At 50.9% G+C, this 20,758-nt stretch overlaps 2 protein-coding genes across 2 annotated transcripts in view; both read right to left on the bottom strand.

Moving 5' to 3' along the window:
* Nucleotides 1–91: 91 nt before the first annotated feature.
* On the bottom strand, nt 92–9,919 carry ANKRD2 (ankyrin repeat domain 2). Its single transcript, XM_027062762.2, has 9 exons — nt 9,761–9,919; nt 6,171–6,272; nt 5,180–5,338; nt 4,958–5,065; nt 3,126–3,224; nt 2,697–2,795; nt 1,415–1,513; nt 1,210–1,308; nt 92–396 (listed from the first exon to the last, which is right to left on the bottom strand). The coding sequence occupies exons 1-9, from the start codon at nt 9,845–9,847 to the stop codon at nt 247–249; spliced, it is 1,002 nt and encodes a 333-aa protein (XP_026918563.2). The 5' UTR covers nt 9,848–9,919; the 3' UTR covers nt 92–246.
* Nucleotides 9,920–11,459: 1,540 nt separating this feature from the next.
* The window catches only part of UBTD1 (ubiquitin domain containing 1), a 52,060-nt gene continuing 42,761 nt past the window's right edge, over nt 11,460–20,758 (bottom strand). Inside the window, exons 2-3 of the mRNA XM_027062764.2 lie at nt 13,880–14,107; nt 11,460–12,566 (exon numbers count right to left, since the gene is read on the bottom strand). Coding sequence (XP_026918565.1) covers nt 12,181–12,566; nt 13,880–14,107 — 614 coding nt within the window. The 3' untranslated portion in view covers nt 11,460–12,180. The remainder of the gene's footprint in view (nt 12,567–13,879; nt 14,108–20,758) is intronic.

Here is a 20,758-nt window from a genome sequence, read left to right as displayed (position 1 = left end):
TCTAAGTTCCCCTCTTCCCCGAGCCTGCCCTTGCTCCAAAGTTTTCCTTCATTCCTAAACATTTCGGACACAAATAGAAACAAACATCACAAATAGCAAAAACGACTTTTTTTTTTTTTTTAATTGCGGTAGCTTGTGGGTGCCCGGGTCGTATGCAGAAGAATGGCAGGGTTGTCAGCTCTGGGGGCCATTACTGTGATCCTCTGGCTGTACCCAAGGGACAGCCCGGGTGCCAGGGGCAGGTGTTCACTGGGCTGGCACAGGCTGGGGGGTCTCCTGCACACTCTCAGCAGGACCCTCCAACCCGTTCTGCTCTGCCCCTGGCTCTGGGTGCTCCAGAGCCTGCCGGGTGTCAGCCTGCCACAGCTGCACCAGGTCCGTGGGGGTCTTTCCTGCCTGGGGGAACCAAGAGGAGATGCCGTCACTGTTCAGAAGTTTGTACCAGGAGGCGCCCTCATCTAAACCGGGGCTTCCAACTGGACGCGCTTGGCAGTGTCTAGAGGTGGCTCTGGTTGTCACCATCAGGGGAGTGGAAACTACTGGCATATGGTGCACAGAGGTCAGGGATGCTGCTTTAAAAGCCTCCAATATGCAGGACAGTCCCCACAACAAGGAATTATCCAGCCCCACTTACCAATAATGTTGTGGTTGAGAAGCCGTCATCTACTTCCTCCCCACATCGTCCTGACTTTCCCCATTATCTCCTTAGCCTTTCTTGAGGCAAGGGGACCTTCCCATTCCCCCCTCTTTTGCTATTGCACTGGGCCCCAAAGAAGAGCTTGGGCTAGGGGATATAGGACCCTCGGAGAACTCCAGGCCCGCCAGGCCAACACAGTGTGCTAGCAGTGGTTGCGCCAACCAAGTGCTTAGTTAGGTTCCTTCTAGCTCTGTCCCTCCATGATTTTGGCCTCCCTGGGTCTGGACATTAGGACTTCCTTGCATCTTTTGGGAGGGGGCTTTGGGAAGTCCTTTTACTGCCCCTCCTGTCCGTTTCTCTGCACTTGCACTCTAGACAGAGACAAGCATAAGAGCGAGTTGGGAAGGTGGGTGGTCCCCAAATCTCCAGGGGCCCAAAGAGAGCTTCCACTGTGAGGGTGCTCCAAGGGCAGGCTGAGTCTTGCTTGGCTCTGTATTTCCTCCAAGTTCTTGGCACAGAGGCTGGGGGAGTCGTGCACACTGATTACTGAATCTGGGAAGGAATGAACTTACCAGGTTCTTGGTCATCATGTCAGCCCCATGCAGAAGCAGCAATTTGATGATTTTGTAGCGGTTGAGCCTCACAGCATCGTGCAGGGCACTGTCCCCTTCCTAGAGCCAGTGTGATACTCAGTGTGGCCCATGGGGGCGTGTGGGAGCCCTCAGGCTGCCTGCACCCCCTTGGGGTGGCTGAGCAGAAGGGAAGCTGGACACTCACTCTGTCTTTGGCATTGATGTCCATGCCCAGGGACAGAAAGTGCTGCACAATCTCCACCTGCCCCGTCCGGACTGCCACATGCAGGGGGGTACTCAGCAGCTGGGTGGGGAGGAAACAGGAACTGCTAGCCGAAGGAGCCTGGACTGTGGTGCCTCTGGGAAGGGAGGCTGTCCTAATTCCAGCCTAGTCCCTTCCCTGAGTCGTAGTGTCAAGGCCTGAGCCCTGGAGGGGCTGGGAATGCTACAGTTTCCACCATCTTATCCAATGGTTTAACTCTGAAGTATTTCATGCCGCCTTCTCTGGGAAGCCTTCTATGGTTCCTCTCTCACCCAGCTGTGAGCAACTGCTTACTCCTCTGCCCTTCTTTTAATAATTATAATAGATGTGGGGTACTTGGGTGGCTCAGTCGGTAGAGCATTCAACTCCTGATCTCGGGGTTGTAGGTTTGAGCCCAATGTTGAGTACAGAGATTACTTTAAAAAAATCTTAGGGTCACCTGGGCGGCTCAGTGGGTTGAGCATCTGACTCTTGATTTCAGCTCAGGTCATGATCTCGCGGTTTGTGGGATGGAGCCCTGCGTTGGGCTCTGTCCTGATGGTGTGGAGTCTGCTTGGGAATCTCTCTCTCCCTCTCTCTCTCTGCCCCTTCCTGGCTCTCTCTCTCAAAATAAATAAACTTAAAAAAAAAAAAGATGCTCCAAATTGTTAAAAAAAAATAAATAATTATACTAGATGCCATTTACTGAGGGATGACCATGTATTAGGCATGGCAGAAGCTTACAAAACATCAGCCTTATGCTGAATAAATAATTTACATACACTTTCACGTCTAATTATATAATAATTCTGTAAAACATTTGACAGATAATAACATAGGCTCAGAGGCTGTCTTGAACCTATCTGTCACTTGTTCAAGGATATACACAAAGGAATGAATAAACAGAAAAATGGTGGGTGAACAGATGAATAAATGAATGGATGGATGGACAGATAAATAAAGGATGATAAAGAATTGCATGGATGAACACATCCTGCATCTTTTGAGTGATCCCAAAGTCCCCCAATAGTGGATTTCTTCTCTTCTCTCCTGCCCTTCTGCTCCCATCCCCAGATGGTGGTCCCCAAGGACCTACAGTTGATGGCAAGGACCCCTCCCTGGGCTCTGCAGCCACTCTAGAAACCAGACTAGCTCACTACCCTCCTGCCCTACTGGGCTTTTCTGTTCTCTGCTTCTTGCCCTCCCCCTCCAGCTACCCTAATATCCGTGAGCATTATTGCCCCACCTTATCTCTTATGTTGGTGTCTCCTCCTCGGCTTTGCAGGAGTTTTACCACCTCCAAGTGGCCCCCACGGCAGGCCCAATGCATGGCCGTGCAGTCCAGCTAGAAGGGAAAGATGGGGCTTTAGGGAAGAAAGGAGCCTAGGGAAAAGGACCCCAGCCAAGAGGGTGGGAGGAATCGAGGGAAAGAGGGCAGGGAAGGGGCTGGGGCATGCCTATGCCTGGGCTATGGACCAAGCAGAGCAGGAGAACCCTCAGGTCCATGCCAAATTAACAAAGGGTGGCCCCAGGTCATACAATCTGCTAGAGATGAGGCCTGGCCCCTGAGGAAGCATGAATGTCTTCCAGGTTGGCACAGGTTTACAGGAAGAGGGGGTCTGTTGGTGTTGGGCCTACCTCCTACCTCCCGCCCAATACCTGCTCTATAGCTCACCCGATCCTGGAAGTCCACAGTAGCCCCACTCTCCAGAAGCTTCTCCAGGATCTCCATGTGGCCTTCCAGGGAAGCTCGATGCAATGCTGTCCGGCGGAACTGTCCCCAGAGAGACTGTCAGGGCCTGATCTCTGGCCCCAGGCTAAGACCCAGGACTTAACCCAGTTCGATTCTGACCCCTATGCTCGGTCCCCCTATCTTCCATGTCCTGCCAGCTCTTTCATGTTCTATCTAGACCAGCTGCGGAGCCCTCTAATGCCCTGAGAACTCTGACCTTCTCAATGTGCCCTCTCCCAAGCATGTCACGCTGGGCCTTGGCAGAGGCTGTTCCCTCTGCCAGGAATGCCTATTTTGCCCTCACTTCCTGTGAGTGCTTGATGAATTCTTGCTACTCCTTCAAGAGGCAAGGCAACTCAAGTGCCATCATCTTGAAACCTCTGGGCCAGAGCTGTGCCTTGGGTGACCCAGAGAACCTTCCATGGTGAGAGGGTGTTGAAAGGCAAGCCAAGCCTTACTAGACTCTGCTTCTCCTCAGTGCCTAGCCCAGGGCCAGAATGAGCAGTTGCACACAAATGACTGATCCAAAGAAGGAACGAGTTTCAGCAGTTTGCTTTGATCTTTTGAAACACTCAAGCCATGGGGCATATCTTTCCATAGTCTAAAGATCTGGCTATACACCAGTCTCCCTCTACCCTCAACCCTGGTCTTCCCTTTTTTGCACACCCCCCTCCCCCCGCCCCAGCACCTGATACAGTGCTCAGGGACAGGAGGTGCTTGGATAGACCGAGAGGATTCAGATTCCAGAGTCTAAAGAATGGAAAGGCCATGCAGTCTAAGCCCACAATGATACAGGCTGAAGGGAGTGACCATAAATTTGCTTAATCCTGGGATATGAGTGTGAAAGAGCACCGTACCAAGTGTGAAAGAGGCAGTTTTCAGGGAAAACAAAACGAAGTGTGATGGATGATGGAAATGTTTTGAAAATTGTTGTGATGATTGCACAACATGGTGGATGTAATTAATGCCTCTGAATTGTGCACTTAAAATGGCTAAAATGGGGGCGCTTGGGTGATTCAGTCAGTTAAGCGTCTGACTTCGGCTCAGGTCATGATCTCACATCTTGTGAGTTCGAGCCCTGTGTCGGGCTCTGTGCTGACAGCTCCGAGTCTGTAGCCTACTTCAGATTCTGTGTCTCCCTCTCTCTCTCTGCCCTTCCCCCGTGCACGCTCTGTCTCTCTCTCTCTCTCAAAAATAAACATTAAAAAAAATTAAAATGGCCATTTCATGCTATATGTATTCCACAATAAAATAAAAATAATTTTTAAAGGGAAGCATATTATATAATGCAACACAAAAATAATATCATTTCCTAGTATGTGCTTTATAGTTTTTTCCTTCATTCAATAATGACTTATTAAGGCATTAATATTCTGTTTGATCCCTGTGACATGCTCTGAGGGAAATAGGCCATTTTATAGGGAAGGAAACTTAGGCATGGAGAGGTAATGAACCTAGCAATGGTCTCATAGCTAAGGTCCCGTACAGATGGGATTTGAGCCTCAAATTCTTCGTTTTATCTTTTTAAATTTAACTCTATTCCTCTTTCTTCCCTAAAGGACCACCTGACATTTGTTTCCTTGGAGGTGGTTCAACTTGAAAAGGGCCTAAAGATTTAGATAAGTTCCCGCACGGGCAAGAGGACATCCCAAATCTTCTAAAGACCCCTTTCTAAAGGACACCCAATGCCTGTTCTCAAACAGGTCCACAAGTGGGAGGGGTGGGGGTGGCAGCTCTGAAAGGGAGGCAGGCACAGGTGCAGGTAGGACTATCACCTGATCACAGGTGTCCGGGGAACCCCCATCGGCCAGGAATTTCTCAATGACCTTCATTTTCCCCTCCACTGCTGCTTTCAGGAATGTCTCCTCGTCCACAGGTCCAGTCTGGAAGGCATGAATCTAGTCGTGGAGGGCTACTCTGTAGGGATCAGAGGCCCCCTGCCCACCCCCACCCCTCCCCTGACAACACAGGTGTTTCCCCCGCCCCAGGACCCTTACGATCTCCTCAGGCTCTGGAGGTGGCTCCTGGGGGGCAGTCAGTGCTTCCCGTTTTTTCTGCTTGCGTTTTTTCCGCAGCTCGATGAGGTTCTGGATCCCACCCACATCGATGATCTCCCGCCGAAGGTCTAGTGATGTCTTGCGCACACGCTCTTGACCCTGCATGGAGGGGGGTTCATCAACCCCCATGCTGGGGGCTTGGGGACCCTGAGCTAAGCTGGGGGAGGAGGATAGGGAGAGCTTCTCAAGGGAGAAAGAATCCAGGACTAGAAGAAGCAGATGAGACAGAGACACAGATGGCTCAGATCAGGGGACAAGGGGAGACTTGAGGGGACTGCGTAAGAGCTACCAGCTTCAAGGCTTCACGTAGGTGAAGGGTAGGATGAGGGAATCTCAGAGGCAATCCTTAGCCCAGGCCTTCTGAGCGGAGTATGAATCCTCAGCTTTCCTTCCATGCAGTTTCATTTGTGTGTGTGTGTGTGTGTGTGTGTGTGTGTGTGTGTGTGTGTGTTATGATAAAAGTAATACATGATTAATATTAAAAAGAAATACAGAAACATAAGAGGTATGAAGAGAAAGCCCTTCTCTCCCAGAGGTAAATTCTAGTATGGCTAGTATGGCTTGGTTGATGTCCTTCAGACAAGCATCCTATGGGATCATCCTCCACAATACTGCTTGGGAAACCGTTTTTCTCTTATGAGCACGGAGATCTCTCCAATCCGCACACGCAGTCTCCCTGAGCCCCTTAACACCTGCATGGTGCCTGCGGTAGGGCCACTCAATAACTTGGGGCTTCCAAAATAAATTCCCTGGGATCTTGTACACATGCAGATTCTGACTCAGCAGGTCTGGGGTGGGGCTAAGATTCTTCATTGCTAACATGCTCCCAGGGGTGCTGAGATGCTGGTTCTCATACCACACTAGGAGCAGCAAAGCCCTAACTGCCTGTCCTGTCCCCTAAGCACAGAGGTTGGGTTCTCCTGACACTTACCTTAGCCTTTTGTAAGGCCAGACTCGGAGCCCTGTGGTGCTTCTCATCCTCCAACACCAGCATGTCCATGGGCAGCTTCTGCTGGGCCTTTCCTAGGAGTTTCTGGTGAGCCAAGGAGAGGACATGCTCCAGGACCTGCCCTCAGCAGGCCAGGGAGGCAGGGAGCCTCTCTCCCAACCCACTCCAAGGGCACCCTACGGACCTCCTCCTGTGTGACCCCAGATCCCTTCCGTGCCCCACTCCTGACTGGAGAGCCGCAGGCCAGAGCAGGGCTCCCCATAATTCCCCAACCCAACCCTGACCCCAACCTCAGCTCAAACACCTGTCTACTGATGGTTGTGGGTCCTCAGCAAAACAAGTTTAAGGGTTACTGGAATGAATTTTCATGAAATTAAATATATTCACTTTTTAAAGCACTGAGATGATGGTGATTTTACTTTGCTGGCATTAAAAATTCACTTTGGGGGTGCCTGGGTGGCTCAGTTGATTGAGCGTCTGACTTTAGCTCAGGTGGTGATCTCATGGTTCTTGAGTTCAAGCCCCACCTGGGGCTCTCTGCTGCCAGCACAGAGCCCACTTCAGATCCTCTGTACCGGCTCCATCTGCCCCTCCCCCACAGGCGCTCGCTCACTCTCTCTTAAAAATAAACATTAAAAAATTAAATTTTTCACATTGATGAAATAATTGTGGTAAGAGTTGATAGTTATTTTTTAAATAGATTCACATACCAATAAAAAATTTTGGCAACTCTCTGTTAGATACCAACTTTTTTTTTTTTTTCTCAGATTTTACCACTTCATGATATCCTGGAGCTGGAAACCTGCTGTTCTCAGGGAGTCTGAGGGATGGGAGTTACACCTTCACTTTTCACTAGCTTTCACTTTAAAGGGACTCTTAGCATTAACCTTATTCTCATTGTAATTATAGGGGTGAAACTCCTGCCAAGTCTCCTCACCATTTGTATCTTTGACTTGCCTGGACCACTTCCTCACGGCCTCCTCCTGTTTTCAAGGAAACCACTTTTTGTGAAGTGCTGTACCGCTATCTCTGAAGGCCTGTGTGCCGGGAACATTCGCCCAGGTTAGAGGATGCTGAGTCCAGATGGGGAGGAATGGCCACCCTCACAGAGCTCTCAGCTGCCTTTTGCATTTGCCACTGAGCTCCGATATTGTACTCCTCAAGAGCAGTTTTGGGCACTGGTTTCCCAGCTCTTCATTGGGGAGGTCCTGGTGCCCCCTGGCTTCTCCTTTCCGCATTGGCTTTACATAGTTTGAGGTGTCCCGGCACCGGCCTCCCCTGAAACACTGCATCTTCTTCCAGGAACGAGGGATGACCTCGGGCTGCGGCTACTACTGGTGGGGTCTGGCCGGGTCCCACCGTCAAGAGGGTGGGCTTGGGTCTGAATCATCTTGGTAACCCTAGTCCCTGTGACAGGGCCTAGCATATAGCAGGTACTCAGTGAATGTTTGGAGGATAAATGAATGAATAAGCAAGTGGATGATGACAGGTGGGCTCAGCAACTCTGTCCACCCCAAAGTCCTCAGTGATGACCTGACCGGATATGCTTCCCACAACAGAGCCCCAGCCGCAGCCTCCCGGGCTCTCCTTCTCCTCCCACGCCAAGAAAGGGGTGCAGACTGCACAGAGGCTCCCCTTTGAGGACCTTGCTGGGCTGGGGCCTGGCGGGAAAAACAACGGACTCCCATGCTCACCCTTGCCTTACCCCGACTCTACAGTCCCTTGCTTCAGATGTCTTTGTGGGCTGACATACAGTAAGTGCTCAGTAAATGTTTATTGAATTGGATGCTGGTTGGTGAAATACAACAGAACAAACTCCTACCTTACTTCATAGATGGTTTTACAGATCAAATGAAAGAAAGCCTGGACAGTGCTCAGCATGGTGCCTGGCACGTAGGAGGCACTTGGTGGGAAGGCGGGCTCTGTGGGTGCCCAGTGTCCTGACAGCCTGCTGCTATATTTGTTGGGTGAATGAATGGACGAAGGCTGCTCCGTGTCCCCTTGCTGAAGGTCTCTGTGTCCAGCGGCAGCCCTCCAGAAATGGCATGACTCACCTGCCTGGCGCCGGGGGAGAAGCGGCATTCCTGGAGATCCAGGGGTGCCCCAGCCAGGACTCGGCAGCGGGTTTAGCCCAAGCCCTTCCCCCACAAACTTGCCACCCTTGCCCCTCGTCTCATCTCTTCTTCCAGCAGAGTCCTGGTCCTTCCCTCTTCCTCACCCCCCTTTAGTCACTCCTGTTTTGAATCAAGCCTATCTCTGAACTGATTGGTCTCCTCCCTCCCATTCCTGTTAGGGCCAGTCTTTCCCCTCCAACATGTCCTTCTCAGGCTGTCAGAGCTGCCTTCCTAAAATAGGTCAGATGGTGCCACTTGCCCTCCCTCAGCAACACTTAGTGGCTCCCCACTGCCCAAAGAATAAATATCTTTCCCAGGGCCCCCTCTGGTTTGTGCCCAGCCTTAACCCCTTCCTACTACCAGACTTTCTCAGGACAGTCCCACTGTCACTCACCTGAGCTTCAGTGCCTGTCTTTTCCTAAGCCTGAATTTCCTCCCCTCCTGATCTCTGCTCATGAGCCTTGAAGGCCCCACTCAAATGCCATCCTGCCCCTAAGAGTTCTTGAGCACCCATGGTCAGAACGACTCACCCACCTTTTGTGCTCTTTCACTTCTGACTGAACACCCCTATTTCACTGTGTCTACACTCTGCCTGTTTCTTTTTTTAAAAGTAGGCTCCCTGCCCAGCGTGGAGCTCAACATGGGGCTTGAACTCACACCCCTGAAATCAAGACCCGAGCTGGGATCAAGTCGGACACCTAAGCAACATGAGCCACTCAGGCGCCCTAACTGCCTGTTTCTTAGTGGACTGTGCACCTGATGGATGTTGGCTAAAATGAATGTGGGCTTGGTAAGGAGGCAGGGGCTGGCCTCACTGATTCTCTTATTCCTCCCAGCACCTGGCACTTGGCAGAGCACTCTTAAGTCGAGAATTAGTTTAAATGGAATGAAGAGGAGACAAGCCTGCACGCTCCTCCCTGCCCACCCCCCCAACTTCTTTATCCCAGAGAAAATGGAATTTCCCAGAGCCACATGCTCCACAGGCCTCCCCAGGTGGGGCTGGTACTCCTGGGAAAACCCGTGCTTCCTTTCCCAGCACCCTTCCTCACTCTGCTCCCAGTCTCTATTCTGTAGGAACCAAACGCTGGAGTCTCTCCCATCCCAGCTTCCCACCCAACAGCTGTGGGAGATCTCCGGGCCCCACACTCCCACATTCCCAGACAGCATCTCAGCTGTCCCGCTCTGTGCAGCCCGGACCACCTCCTCGAGGCCTAGGTGTGTGGCAGGGTCTCGGGAACCCCGCGTGGCTCACCCACCCTGTGGTCTCTCAGTTCTTGGGGTTGAAGCCTCAGTCACCCACGGCTAGCAACCTCCTCCACCAGGAGCCCACTGAGGCTGGAGTGGAGCCATTGGGCCGCTGGGGACACCTGCCCTCCTTCCCACTACAGATGTGGTGGCCCTTGACAGTAGAGCTGGATCTCCTTAGAACCCCTTGGGTCCCCACACCTGTGCCTGTACCTCATTCTCCTCCTCCTGTGCCAGCCGCTCCTCGATAAGCGCTGTGGCCCTCTTCACCGCCTCAGAGCCCTCCTCAGAGCCCTCCATGGTGCCGTCTATAACCAGCCTCTGCAAGCCACAGGGCCTCAGGGGCTTTATAAGCCAGGGTACCCACCCCCACCCCGCTGGGCGCCTTTGCCATGAGCTCACCGGCCCAATTCTCCACCTGCCTCCCCCACCTGTCACCTTCACCCCGGGCAGCCCCAGGGAGCTGGGGGAGGCAGGGACAGTTTGCCCACCCCCCCCCACCCCCTTGCCTATTAGAGCTGAAGGACCCAGCACCCCAAGAGCGGGGCTGCAGGAAGGAGCCTGCCCAGCCTCTGTCCTAAGTGCTTGGGTAGAGCTGAGCCTTAGCCAGGACAGCTGGGAGGCACAAAGAACCCGCTGGCTTGCCCCTAACCTTGATGGCAGTGCCACCTGCTGGATGCCTGGAAACTGCCCAGCCAGTACCAGTGAGGGCAACTGAAAGCCAACGGTGCGGACCCAATACAGGCCTGTGTCCCCAGCTGTCGTGAACAGGCCCTGCTTGCCCTGGGGTGAGGCAAACTCTGTTATGTCTGGGCTGGAGTGTCAAGGCGATGGGCAGGAGTGAGAGCAGATGCCTCCCCCTTCGCCTGCAGCTCAAGCAGGCCTTTGCCTCTTTGGGGCCCCACAGCGCCCCCTAGCGAGACATCACTGTACGTGGCTGCATGTCCATTAGCTTCGGACAAACTTTGACCCACCTGTCTGTCTCAGGAGGCCTCTGCAAAACTGAAAAAGTCTTGCTTCAAGAGGGGTTTCAGGAAGCCACCCGAAAAGGGCCAGAGTACAGTGCCAAGCCCAGTTGACGAGGACACCATTTCCTCCCAGTTTCATCAGGCCACCCTGACCGAGGTCCAGCCATGCTTGCTGAGAAGGAAAACTGTCAGTGGAGAAAAAGCAGACCTGAACTTGCTCAGCTCCATACCTAGAACTGTGGGAGTGAGCCCCGGGTCGTCCTGACCCAGGATTAACCTGCCAGTGAGCCACAGACGCCACAGGTTCTGTAATGCTCAAGCGGCCTGCCCTTAGCTAAGCCACCTGATCAAAGGTCCCCCTCCGACTAGATGCACACGTTTTCTGAAGGAAGGACAGGCACTGGCTGCTTTTCCTCTCTGGTTCCCTTGCTGGCAAGCTGACAAATGCTCATAACCTAAATTGGTCACAGATTTTTCTTTTCCATTGCCAAGGGCGCAGTGCAGCAGCCCTAGGATTTTCGCACACACCTCAGTCCTGGGGGGCTGGCCGAGGGGCTGGGGCGGGCAGCCGGCACCCTCCCGTGTGCCACGGGAGCAGACCCGCAGATTACTAACGCCACCTTCCTGAGATGCTGCCTCTGCTTCCAAAGCACTTTCACATCCATTATCCCATTTAATCCTCCCAGCAACTGAAGAAGAGGCAAGGCAGGCAGCATCGTCTCTACTTTAAAGAGAAGCAGAGTGGGCTCGGCAGTGAAGTGGTTTTTCCCAAGGACCCGTGAGAACACAGGGCCTGGAACACTAGTGATTTGAGGCTCCTGCAGTCTCTGCTGTGGACAGAGCAGCCGGGGAGGCCTTACACCCACCTGCTCCCACACCAGAACTGGCTCCGGGGCTCCACGGAGCTGCCAGAGAACCGGAGTCAAAGCTAGGCAAGAGAGAAGGAAGGAGCAAAAGGCTTTATTGATAAATATGCAGATATGTCTGTACACAGGGACCTGTTATGGGCCATGACCAGGCTGCAGACCCCCCACCGCTTGGGTTACAGCCAGGAGATGGCCCTGTGCAGACCCCTGCCACGACAGCACAGCCTTCTGGCCACCAGCCTGCCCCATCTCTGCCAATTGTGCCGGGGGGCAGGGAGAGGCAGAGGCCGGCCTCGGGCTCCCTGCCCCTGGGGCTCACAAGCCATCCCCTCCCCTCCAGGGGATTGGCACCGGGCCCAGGGCAGAGTCAGGGAGTGGGGGCAGGGGAAGGGGACAGCAGCTGCTTCAGACCCTGAGCAGAAAACCGGAGTGAGCACAGCCGGCAGCACCAGATGACAGATCTGGGCTCCAGGCACCTCCGGGCTGGCCCTTGTGGCTCGAACCTGCTGCGGGAGAGAGGCAGGGTGGAACACCCCAGTTTGCCCTTCCTCTGACAAGGTTGGCAAAGCCTGTGTGAGGCAGCACTGCTTCCTGGGTGTGGGGCGCTGGTGGCCCACGGTGCCCCTGGGAGGCAGGGTCCCTTCACGGCTTGCCCAGCAGCCATCCGGCGGGAGGCGCCCTTGAGGAAAGTAACAGCACTTGGAGGCAGCAGCAGGGTGGGGGGACCTGGTGCCCAGCCGGGAGGCCTCTCAGCCCCGCGGAGCCTCCTCGGCCTCTCCTCCCAGGGTCCGTGGGCTCATCAGTCCTGGGGTGGTGGGGGCTGGTTGATGATGACCTGGATGACAAAATCTTTCTGGATCTTGGTTTCCTGGAGTCGCGTGCGGTCTGTGAGCAGCTTCCCAGAGAAGAACCACCGCTGCCAGGACGGCTCGATGCCCTCCTGGGTGTGCAGTTGCCTCTTGAGCTGCCCCACCGTGTCGGGCAGGCTGGCGCTGAGCCTCACGTCCTTGCCTGTGGAGAGGCGCACCTTTAATGGGAACTCGCGGCGCACGCTGGGCGTGGGCTCGGGGGGCTCCAGGCTCTCCTCCTCAGTGTGCTCCAGCAGCAGGTTCACAGGTGGCGACAGGCAGTAGATGGGCAGCTGGTAGCGATTGCCCAGCTCGTCGTAGCATTCACAGAGGGTGCCTGTGGGAAAAGCAGGGCAATCAGAGTCTGCCGGGGAACCCCAAAATTCCTATGTCAAAGCCCTAACCCCCAATGCTACTGTATTTGAGGATGGGAGCCTATCTGGGAGTAATTAAGGTTGAATGAAGTCATACAGTGGTACACTGATCCAACAGGATTAGTAGCTTTATAAGAGGCACTCAGGCATGCTCTCTCCCCACCACGTGAGGACATAGCAAGCAGATGGCCATCTATAAGCCAAGAAGAAGGCCCTCACCAAAACTCACATCAGCTGGCACCTAGATCTTGGGCTTCCCGGCCTCCAGAACGGTGACACATGAATTTCTGTTGTTTAATAAGCTATCCAATCTGTGGTATTCTGTTGTAGCAGCCCGAGCAAACTAGTACACCTGTCATGGCCACCCCACAGTCCCTGAACCCTCCCCTACAGCCAAGTGTCCCTTGGACATACAGATGGGAGGAGTTCAAGGTACACTCGGGAAGATGTGGGCTGGCCTTTGGGCTCTACCAGGTACTAGCTTGTTCAATTCTGGCAAGCTGCATCACTTTCCATGTTCTCATTCAACAACTCTCCCCTGCGTGTATGTGCTGGGTGCCGGGGTTACAAGGGGGAATGAAAAAGCACAGGTCTGCTCTTCATGGCTTATACCTTGATGGGCCCCAGTTTCCTTCCTGGACTATGTATTGCACGTAGTAATATATTTACCGTGCCTTGAGCACCTAATGAGTGCTGGGACTGCACTAAAGGATGTTCCGTGTTATCTTTCTGAGTCCTAACAACCATCCTATTAGGTGGGTATCCCCCTTCATAGTTATAAGTTCCTGAGACTTTAAATTTGAGAAGCTCCCTTCTCAGGAGCACACTACTAGAAACAAAGACATTTGTTAAAACCCACGTCTGTGACTCTAGAGTTCCACTGGTACCCTCTACTTTACATGGCTCCATAAGACTGTTAGGAACTTAAATGAGATAATACAGTAGAAGCTTCTCGCTCAGTACTGAGCACATAATAATGCCCAACACAGAAGGTTAGTACCTCAGATGTTCTGAGATCCCGAAGTACCTGAGCAACTCTATCTTGCTCCCATCACACTGCTTTGAGGTTTGTTGGTGCCTTTCTACCTCTTCATTAGACAAACAGGGACCCATGCTCAGTAAGGGTTGCCTGAATGGACAAGCAAATAGCCACCCTGGCCACCTAGAAGCTTGGAGAAAAACTCCCGATGTGTGGCTGGCCACCGGCTCTCCTCCACCCTGAGCAGCCTGGCGGCCCCCACTCCAGCGGGGATAAAGCCCAGCCCTGCTCGCTCACCATGAGGCAGGGTGATGCTGGCTCCGTCCAGGATGGCCTGAGCCAGCTCATGGTCATTCGCCTCGGCTGCATAGGCGGCGGCCTTGAGGGCGTCCCAGATCTCCTTGCGGCCCTCGAAGGCAGGTGCTGTGTCCCAGAACTCGTCCCGTTTGCTCCGCAGCTGCCCGTCGGTCATGGGGTAGTCACTCTTCCACTTCAGCCGCTCTTTCTTCAGGGGCTCGTTGCGCCCTGGGCAGGACAAAAGGGACAGGCTGAGCACCTCCAAAGCCAGGCTGCGGCCAGCCCTCTCGCCCACCCCTCACCCGTCAGCAATCTCCCAACCCTCCCCAGCAGTGGCTCCTGAGCACCAGGGCCGTTTCCCACCATCAGGGAAGAGTCTAGAAACCGCACACGCCCAACCTGGGGATGTAAACTATTTTTGTCAGCAGAACATACAGTGCCTGCTATTGTTGTTTTCAGTAACTGTACCCTTTTATTATAAAGGAGTACATGTTTGGAATTTTAAAAAATCTGTAAAGAATGTTGATGTGTGATAATAAAAACTGCTCTCATTTATGGAGCCAGTTTGTGCCAGATCACAGGGCAGGCCCTTTAGTCCCACTGTTCATCTGATCCTCAAAACCCAGCAGAGGGGGAAAAGACCCAGAGAGCCTATCGTCTGCCCGAGGCCACACAAATACCGATTTAACACAAAACTTTCGTTTTTTTTTAATTTATTTTTTAAATTTTTTGGAGAGAGAGAGCACACGTGTGTGTGCACACAAATAGGGAGGGGGAGGGGAGAGGGGGAGAGAGAGAGAGAGAGAGAGAGAGAGAGAGAGAGAGAGAGAGAATCCCACACAGGCTCCATGGAGCCTTACGTGGGGCTCTATCCCACAACCGTGAGATCAGGACCTGAGCTGAAATTAAGAGTCGGACACTTAACCGACTGAGTCACCCAGGCGGCCAACACAAGGCTTTCTGATCGCCGAGGCCACCCTCTCACTGCCGTCTGTACCTTGCTGCCGCTGGGGAAAAAAATTACTCAAGACTTCCACTATTCAGAAATAACCACTGTGGACACCTAAACGTATTTCCTTTTCCCCATTTTTCTCAACACAGTTGCGTGCATATTATTAAATTTCGTTGTTATATTCGTTGTTATGGAAAGGACCTAACAGTTGTTTATGCCAATATACTTTACATTACACTTAAATACTGTCAACATATACTCCCATGATTAAAAATGATAAACTGCAATGTCTTGTTATTAATGTTCTAGCATACAGTTACAAAAAGCGTATTTTTTTAAAAAAAAACCATAACCAACCAACCAAAAATCCCCCTGCAGCATCTGAAGAAGAAAACAATTCTGTTAAGTGTCATTTTTCTTGTTACCTAGCCCCAAGTGACTTCCAAGACAAGTCAAGACTGTGGGCAGAACCATCTCTCAGAGGCTTTAGGAGCCTCAGTCATCTCAAAGCTGAAGGCAGAATAATCCACAGGAAGAAGGTCTCAATCACTCAGCTCCCTCGATAAAACTCAGATCCTACAGGAGAGGCACAGAACCAGAGCTGGGGTCTGCCCCCAGGCCACCCCCTCGGGCTGGGGCAGGAGAGGGCTCCTTGGGGGAAGACCATGCCATCCACTCCCTACCAATTGTGTGAAAGAACCCCATGCGAGCACTGTATTTATATATATTATCCTGGTTCAGCTTCACAATAGCCTTAGGCGCTAGGTGTTCATAGCTATTTCACAGATGATGGGACAGGCAGAGAGATCAAATGACTTGCCTGAGGTCACACAGTAAGTGACAGAGTGAGGATTCCACCTCAGGTCAGACTGAATCCACAAACGGCCCTCCTGCGGGTTTGCCGGCTACCAGCTACCAGCACAGACAGAAAACTCTGAAAGCCAGACATTTACTTTAAAGTGCTCCTGGGTTAGCAGAAGGAAATGCAAATCCTTTGTGGGAAAACAACTTTAAGCCAGGCCTCAAAGAATTCCCAGGATAAAGGTCCAAGGAAAATAAATGACAAGGTCATAGTTGTTTTTGTTGTGTCATTTTTAAAACTCACAACATACAAGACAACAAGGCAATATTAGCTGTGTTAGCACAAACAGTAGATGGAAGAATCAGATGGACAAAGATTTCAGATATGGGATTTATCAGACACAGACTATGAAATACCAAGTTTAAGAAATAAGTGAGTCTTGAGACGCATGGGTGACTCAGTTGGTTAAGCGTCTGACTCTTGATTTCGGCTCAGGTCATGATCTCACAGTTCCAAGAGTTCGAGCCCTGCTTCAGGCTCTGCACTGACCGTGGGGAATCTGCTTGGGATTCTGCCTCTCTCTCTGCCTGCCCCCCCCCGACCCTGCCCCCCAACTCATGCTCCCCGTCTCTCTCAAAATAAAAAAATAAAAAAATAAGTGAGTCTTAAAAATATGAACAGGGAAAAAGAGATTATAAAGAATGACCAAGTGGAAATTAAAAGAACCATACAGGACTTCTAGAACTGAAAAACATAATACTTGAAATTTACATGGTCTAACATTTATTTTTAAATATTAAAAAAATTTTTTTTTAAGGTCCACTTATTTTTGAGAGAGAAATAGAGCATGAGTGAGGGAAGGGCAGAGAGAGAGGGAGACACAGAATCCAATGCAGGCTCCAGGCTCCGAGCTGTCAGCACAGGGCTGGATGCTGGGCTTGAACTCACGGACTGTGAGATCATGACCTGAGCCAAAGTTGGATACTTAACTGACTGAGCCACACGCACGCCCCCATGATCTAATATTTTAAATCAGAATTTCCAGAAAGATACAACAGGAAGAATGGGGATGAAACAATATTCAAAGAGATCATAAAAATGTCCATTTTCCTCTAAACTGGAGGAAATTCCTCACTGGGAATTCCTAACTGGGAGGGGTTCCCCCACCCCCCCCACCCCCGCCCCAAAGGAACTTGGCAAGCGGATTCTAAAGTTTATATAGAAAAACAAAGCCACTGCTAGAGTAGACTGAGGCGAGAACCTGCACTACCATTACCAACACTAATTATAAAACTATAGTGGGTGCAGGACTGGAACAGGGACAGACAAATGGGCCAACAGGATAGAATAGAGAGCCCAGAAATAGACCCAGGCATATACAGAAACATGATTAAGATGAGAAGGAACATTGCAGATGGGGTGTGTGTAAGATGGATATGAAATAAATCTATATATTGCTTTCTGCTCCTGGTTTCTGATAATATTTGGTCTTTCACCTGGCTCCTAATATACAGCTCCAAAAGCTTTATAATGTCCTGAGTGATAGGAATGTCTGATATAGAGCTCCTAAATCCCTTAGAATTTCCTGGGTAATACAAGTGTCTTTTGTTCTAATGAGGCAGCTCTTGGTAAGCTCCATGAAAAGCTTGGAACTTGAAGCCCTGCTTCCACATTCTCTGGTGAGGGGAGAGGGGCTATAAATTGAGTTAATAATTGGCCACACCTGTGATGAAGCCTCCACAAAACCCCCAAAAGTATGGGGTTTGGAGAGCTTCCAGACTGGTAAACACATCCATGTGCTGGAAGCATGGTAGACCCCAAGCCTGGAACAAAAGTTCCTATGCTCAGGACATTTCCCGACCTCCCCTCATGTATCTCTATCTGTTTATTCAGTTGTATCCTTTAAAATGTCCTTTGTAATAAATCAGCAGTACTAAGTAAACTGTTTTCCTGGGTTCTGTGAGCCGCTCTAGCTAATTCTTGAACACAGGGAGAGGGTCATGGAAACCTCTGATTTGCAGTCAAGATGGGCATAAGTTGTGGGTAACCTGGGGACCCACTACTTACTGAAGCTGGGGGCAGTCTTTTAGGATTGATCCCTCATCCTGTGAGGTCTGCACCAATTCTGGGTAGTGTCACAATTGAATAGAACAGTAGGACGTGAGTTGGTGTCCACAGAGAACTGGAGAATTTCTTGGTGTGGGAAAAACACCCACAAAACTGGCATCAGAAGTACTCTACGTGAGTAGAGGAGAAATGCAGGTGATTTTTCTTTACAATGAACTACTGATAAACGGTGTTAGGACTACAGGTTCTCCATACAGGAAACGATGAGACAGAATCCCTACCTCACACCAGCCACAGACATCAAAACCGGATCAATCAGAGGCTTCAGTGTGAAAGAGAAAGGAGGCACTGGAGAGACAGGTTACAGTTTTGTCCAAACATTATTTGTGGAAGTTTGGCCCAGAGTTATTTTAGCCTGGATCAAAGAAATAGCTCTGCTTCATGATTTCTGACCCCTTCTCTCTCTAGTCCTTTAGCAAGAACTTTGATCAACCAGGATTCACAGTCATGCAGTGACACCCTGGGGTGTGGGACCTCTGGGGTGTGGGACTTCTGACCCTCTACTTGGTGACATGATTGTCTTTTTAACTTCTTGAGCCAATTTTTACAATTTTCCTATCTCCTTCCTCTTTGCCAGATGTCACTCCTTACTGGTCTCCATCTACCTGTGGCTCCTATGGGTCCAGGTCAGGTCCAGCTAACGAGCTCCTAATCTGCCAAGGGTTGAGAAAGCTTTTCAGTACTTTCAAAATCGAGAGCATCTGGTTCTAAGAAAGAGGCTTCCTAAAGAAGAAAGTGACTAGGCTCCAGGGCATCCCGCTCAGATGCCCTTCCCCACCGCCCCCCCCAATCAAATGGTCAGGTTTTGGCTCTTTTCCTGACAACTGAGTTTGCTGGACTGGTGATACCAGGACACCTGAAGTATTACCGTGTACACATGCCTTTCACTGTCTCCTTAAAATAAAAATAGTCCCGTGGCGTCCCCTTTCAAAGTGGTCACCTGAGGGATGCTTTGCTCACACACCTGGCTTTCAGAGTCCCCTCCCCTGCACACAGGCAGCAGAATGCTTTCCAACTATCATAGACCCACCCGCAGATGGACACGACCCAAGTGCGCATCTGCAACTGTTAATAGCACCTGCAGTCATCTGGGCTGCAACGATTTAAAAATTCCTCACCTTGTACGTTGGTTCTTTCAGGCTGAAAACACTAGAAAATATGAGAATGGGGTAGGGGGTGATGGTGGGAACAGGGAGCGTTGATGTAAGGAAAGGACAGCAGGAGCCAAGAGTTGCCTTTGCATCTGTCATGGCACTTTGGAGCCAGTAGGGGGCAGCCACAGCACCTCTGGGCCAGGTGCTGGCTCCCTTCAACAGTGAGTCAAATACAGCATAAAAATACCCAGCAAAATTCTCCAGGCCCAAGGCAAGCATGGGTAAGAGACATGCCAAAATGTCTGGATCCCTACAATCTGATGCTTATAAATTTAGGCAAATATACAGACAAAAACCTAAAATGAAGCTTTTAACCCAAACATAAAAGCAAATTGATGATGAATATTTTTAATTTCAGTTACTTAAAAAAAAAACACGATGTTTTATAGTCAGTTGAGTCAAAAACATTGGGCAGTAGACAGGGTGTGAACACTCTCATATGCTACACAAATTGGTATAAACTTTCTGGAGGGCATTTGGTATGGTACCAAAAAACTCAAAAATGTGCCTCCTTTTGGCTCAGATATTTGGTTTCTAAGAATGTATGCTAAGAAAATAATTACAAGTGTGTGGCGAAGGTTTATCCACGGAGCCGTTTCACTCGACACAGTTTTAAACAGGGAAAGTTCAAAACAAGCTCAATGCACGCCAGCAGGAGAAAGGCTAAAGAAAACCTGCGCATTCTGTAGCAGCCACTCTGTGATGCTGAGTAATGTGAAGTGTCCACAAAACAGCGAAAAAAGTTTACAGAACAGCAAGTGCTCTATGCTCCAGCTTTTGCTTCTAAAAAAGAGTATGAGAAATTATGTATATTAAAAAGAATGGAAGGATTTACACCAAAATGTTAACAGTAGTTCTAGCTGATTGGCATAGTGAAAAAATTTTTTTTTGCTTCTATCTTCCAAGTTTTCCACAACAGGCATTTATGAGTTTGGTAATAATAATACAGTGGATGGTGTTAACAAAGAAAAAAGGTATGTAAAGTTCCAGGGAGCAGCCACAGAAAAGTAGGAAGAGTCTGGGAAGTTGAGTGAGGGGTTTTGGCGGGGGGGGGGGGGGGGGGGAGGGGGGGGCGGGTGAGAAGCTGGAAAGCCCAAGGGCCACAGCCTCTAGGATTTCCGTTATTGGTGACTCTGGGCAATTCTGTCTAGGGGCCGGGCGGGAGCTGCTGGTTTCCGCAATGGGACCATCTGGTGGCTTGTACTTCTGTCTCTACCTGTCCTAAATAAGCACCAGATCAAAGACGGAGTCAAAGAAACGGTCCTTATCCTTAATGAAGTGGACAGAAGGGAGATTTAAGAAACAACAAAAGACCATTCTGTAGTATAGGTGCACACCTGCACGGGGAGGCCCAAACGCCCATGAAAGCTGTGGGTTTCTGTGATTACAGTGCACGGGAACAGCAGAAGGTATCTGTGACTGAGCAGAGAGCGTGGGTTGCTGCGTACAGAGGCAAAGCTGGAATCTCAAAGGACTGTCCAACGTACCACCTGTGTTAGGATCTTCTCAGGTGCTGGTTAGAAAGGCAGACTCCAGGGCCCAACCTCAGACCCACTGAATCAGAATCAGAGCGGTTGGGATCAAGTACCTACTTGATTCCACTTGTAAACACAGCAAAACAGGAGTGGGAATGGCACCATCACATAAGTTAGTTCAGCGGATCACCCCTGAAGCTGCTGCTGAGGGCCGGTTTGGAGCAAAGAGGGAGGAGAGCAGCAGGGCACAATGTCTGGGTCGGAGGAGGATAATGACGGTGGACGCTGTGGTCTGGCCTGGATAATGAATGGTGTCTGGCGATACCACCCCCAAGAGAGGGCACTGAAAAGAGTGGGAGAGAACACTAA

Source organism: Acinonyx jubatus, chromosome D2, assembly GCF_027475565.1.
Source record: "Acinonyx jubatus isolate Ajub_Pintada_27869175 chromosome D2, VMU_Ajub_asm_v1.0, whole genome shotgun sequence".
Classification (NCBI taxonomy): domain Eukaryota; kingdom Metazoa; phylum Chordata; class Mammalia; order Carnivora; family Felidae; genus Acinonyx; species Acinonyx jubatus.
This window is presented reverse-complemented; position numbering and strand designations above follow the sequence as displayed.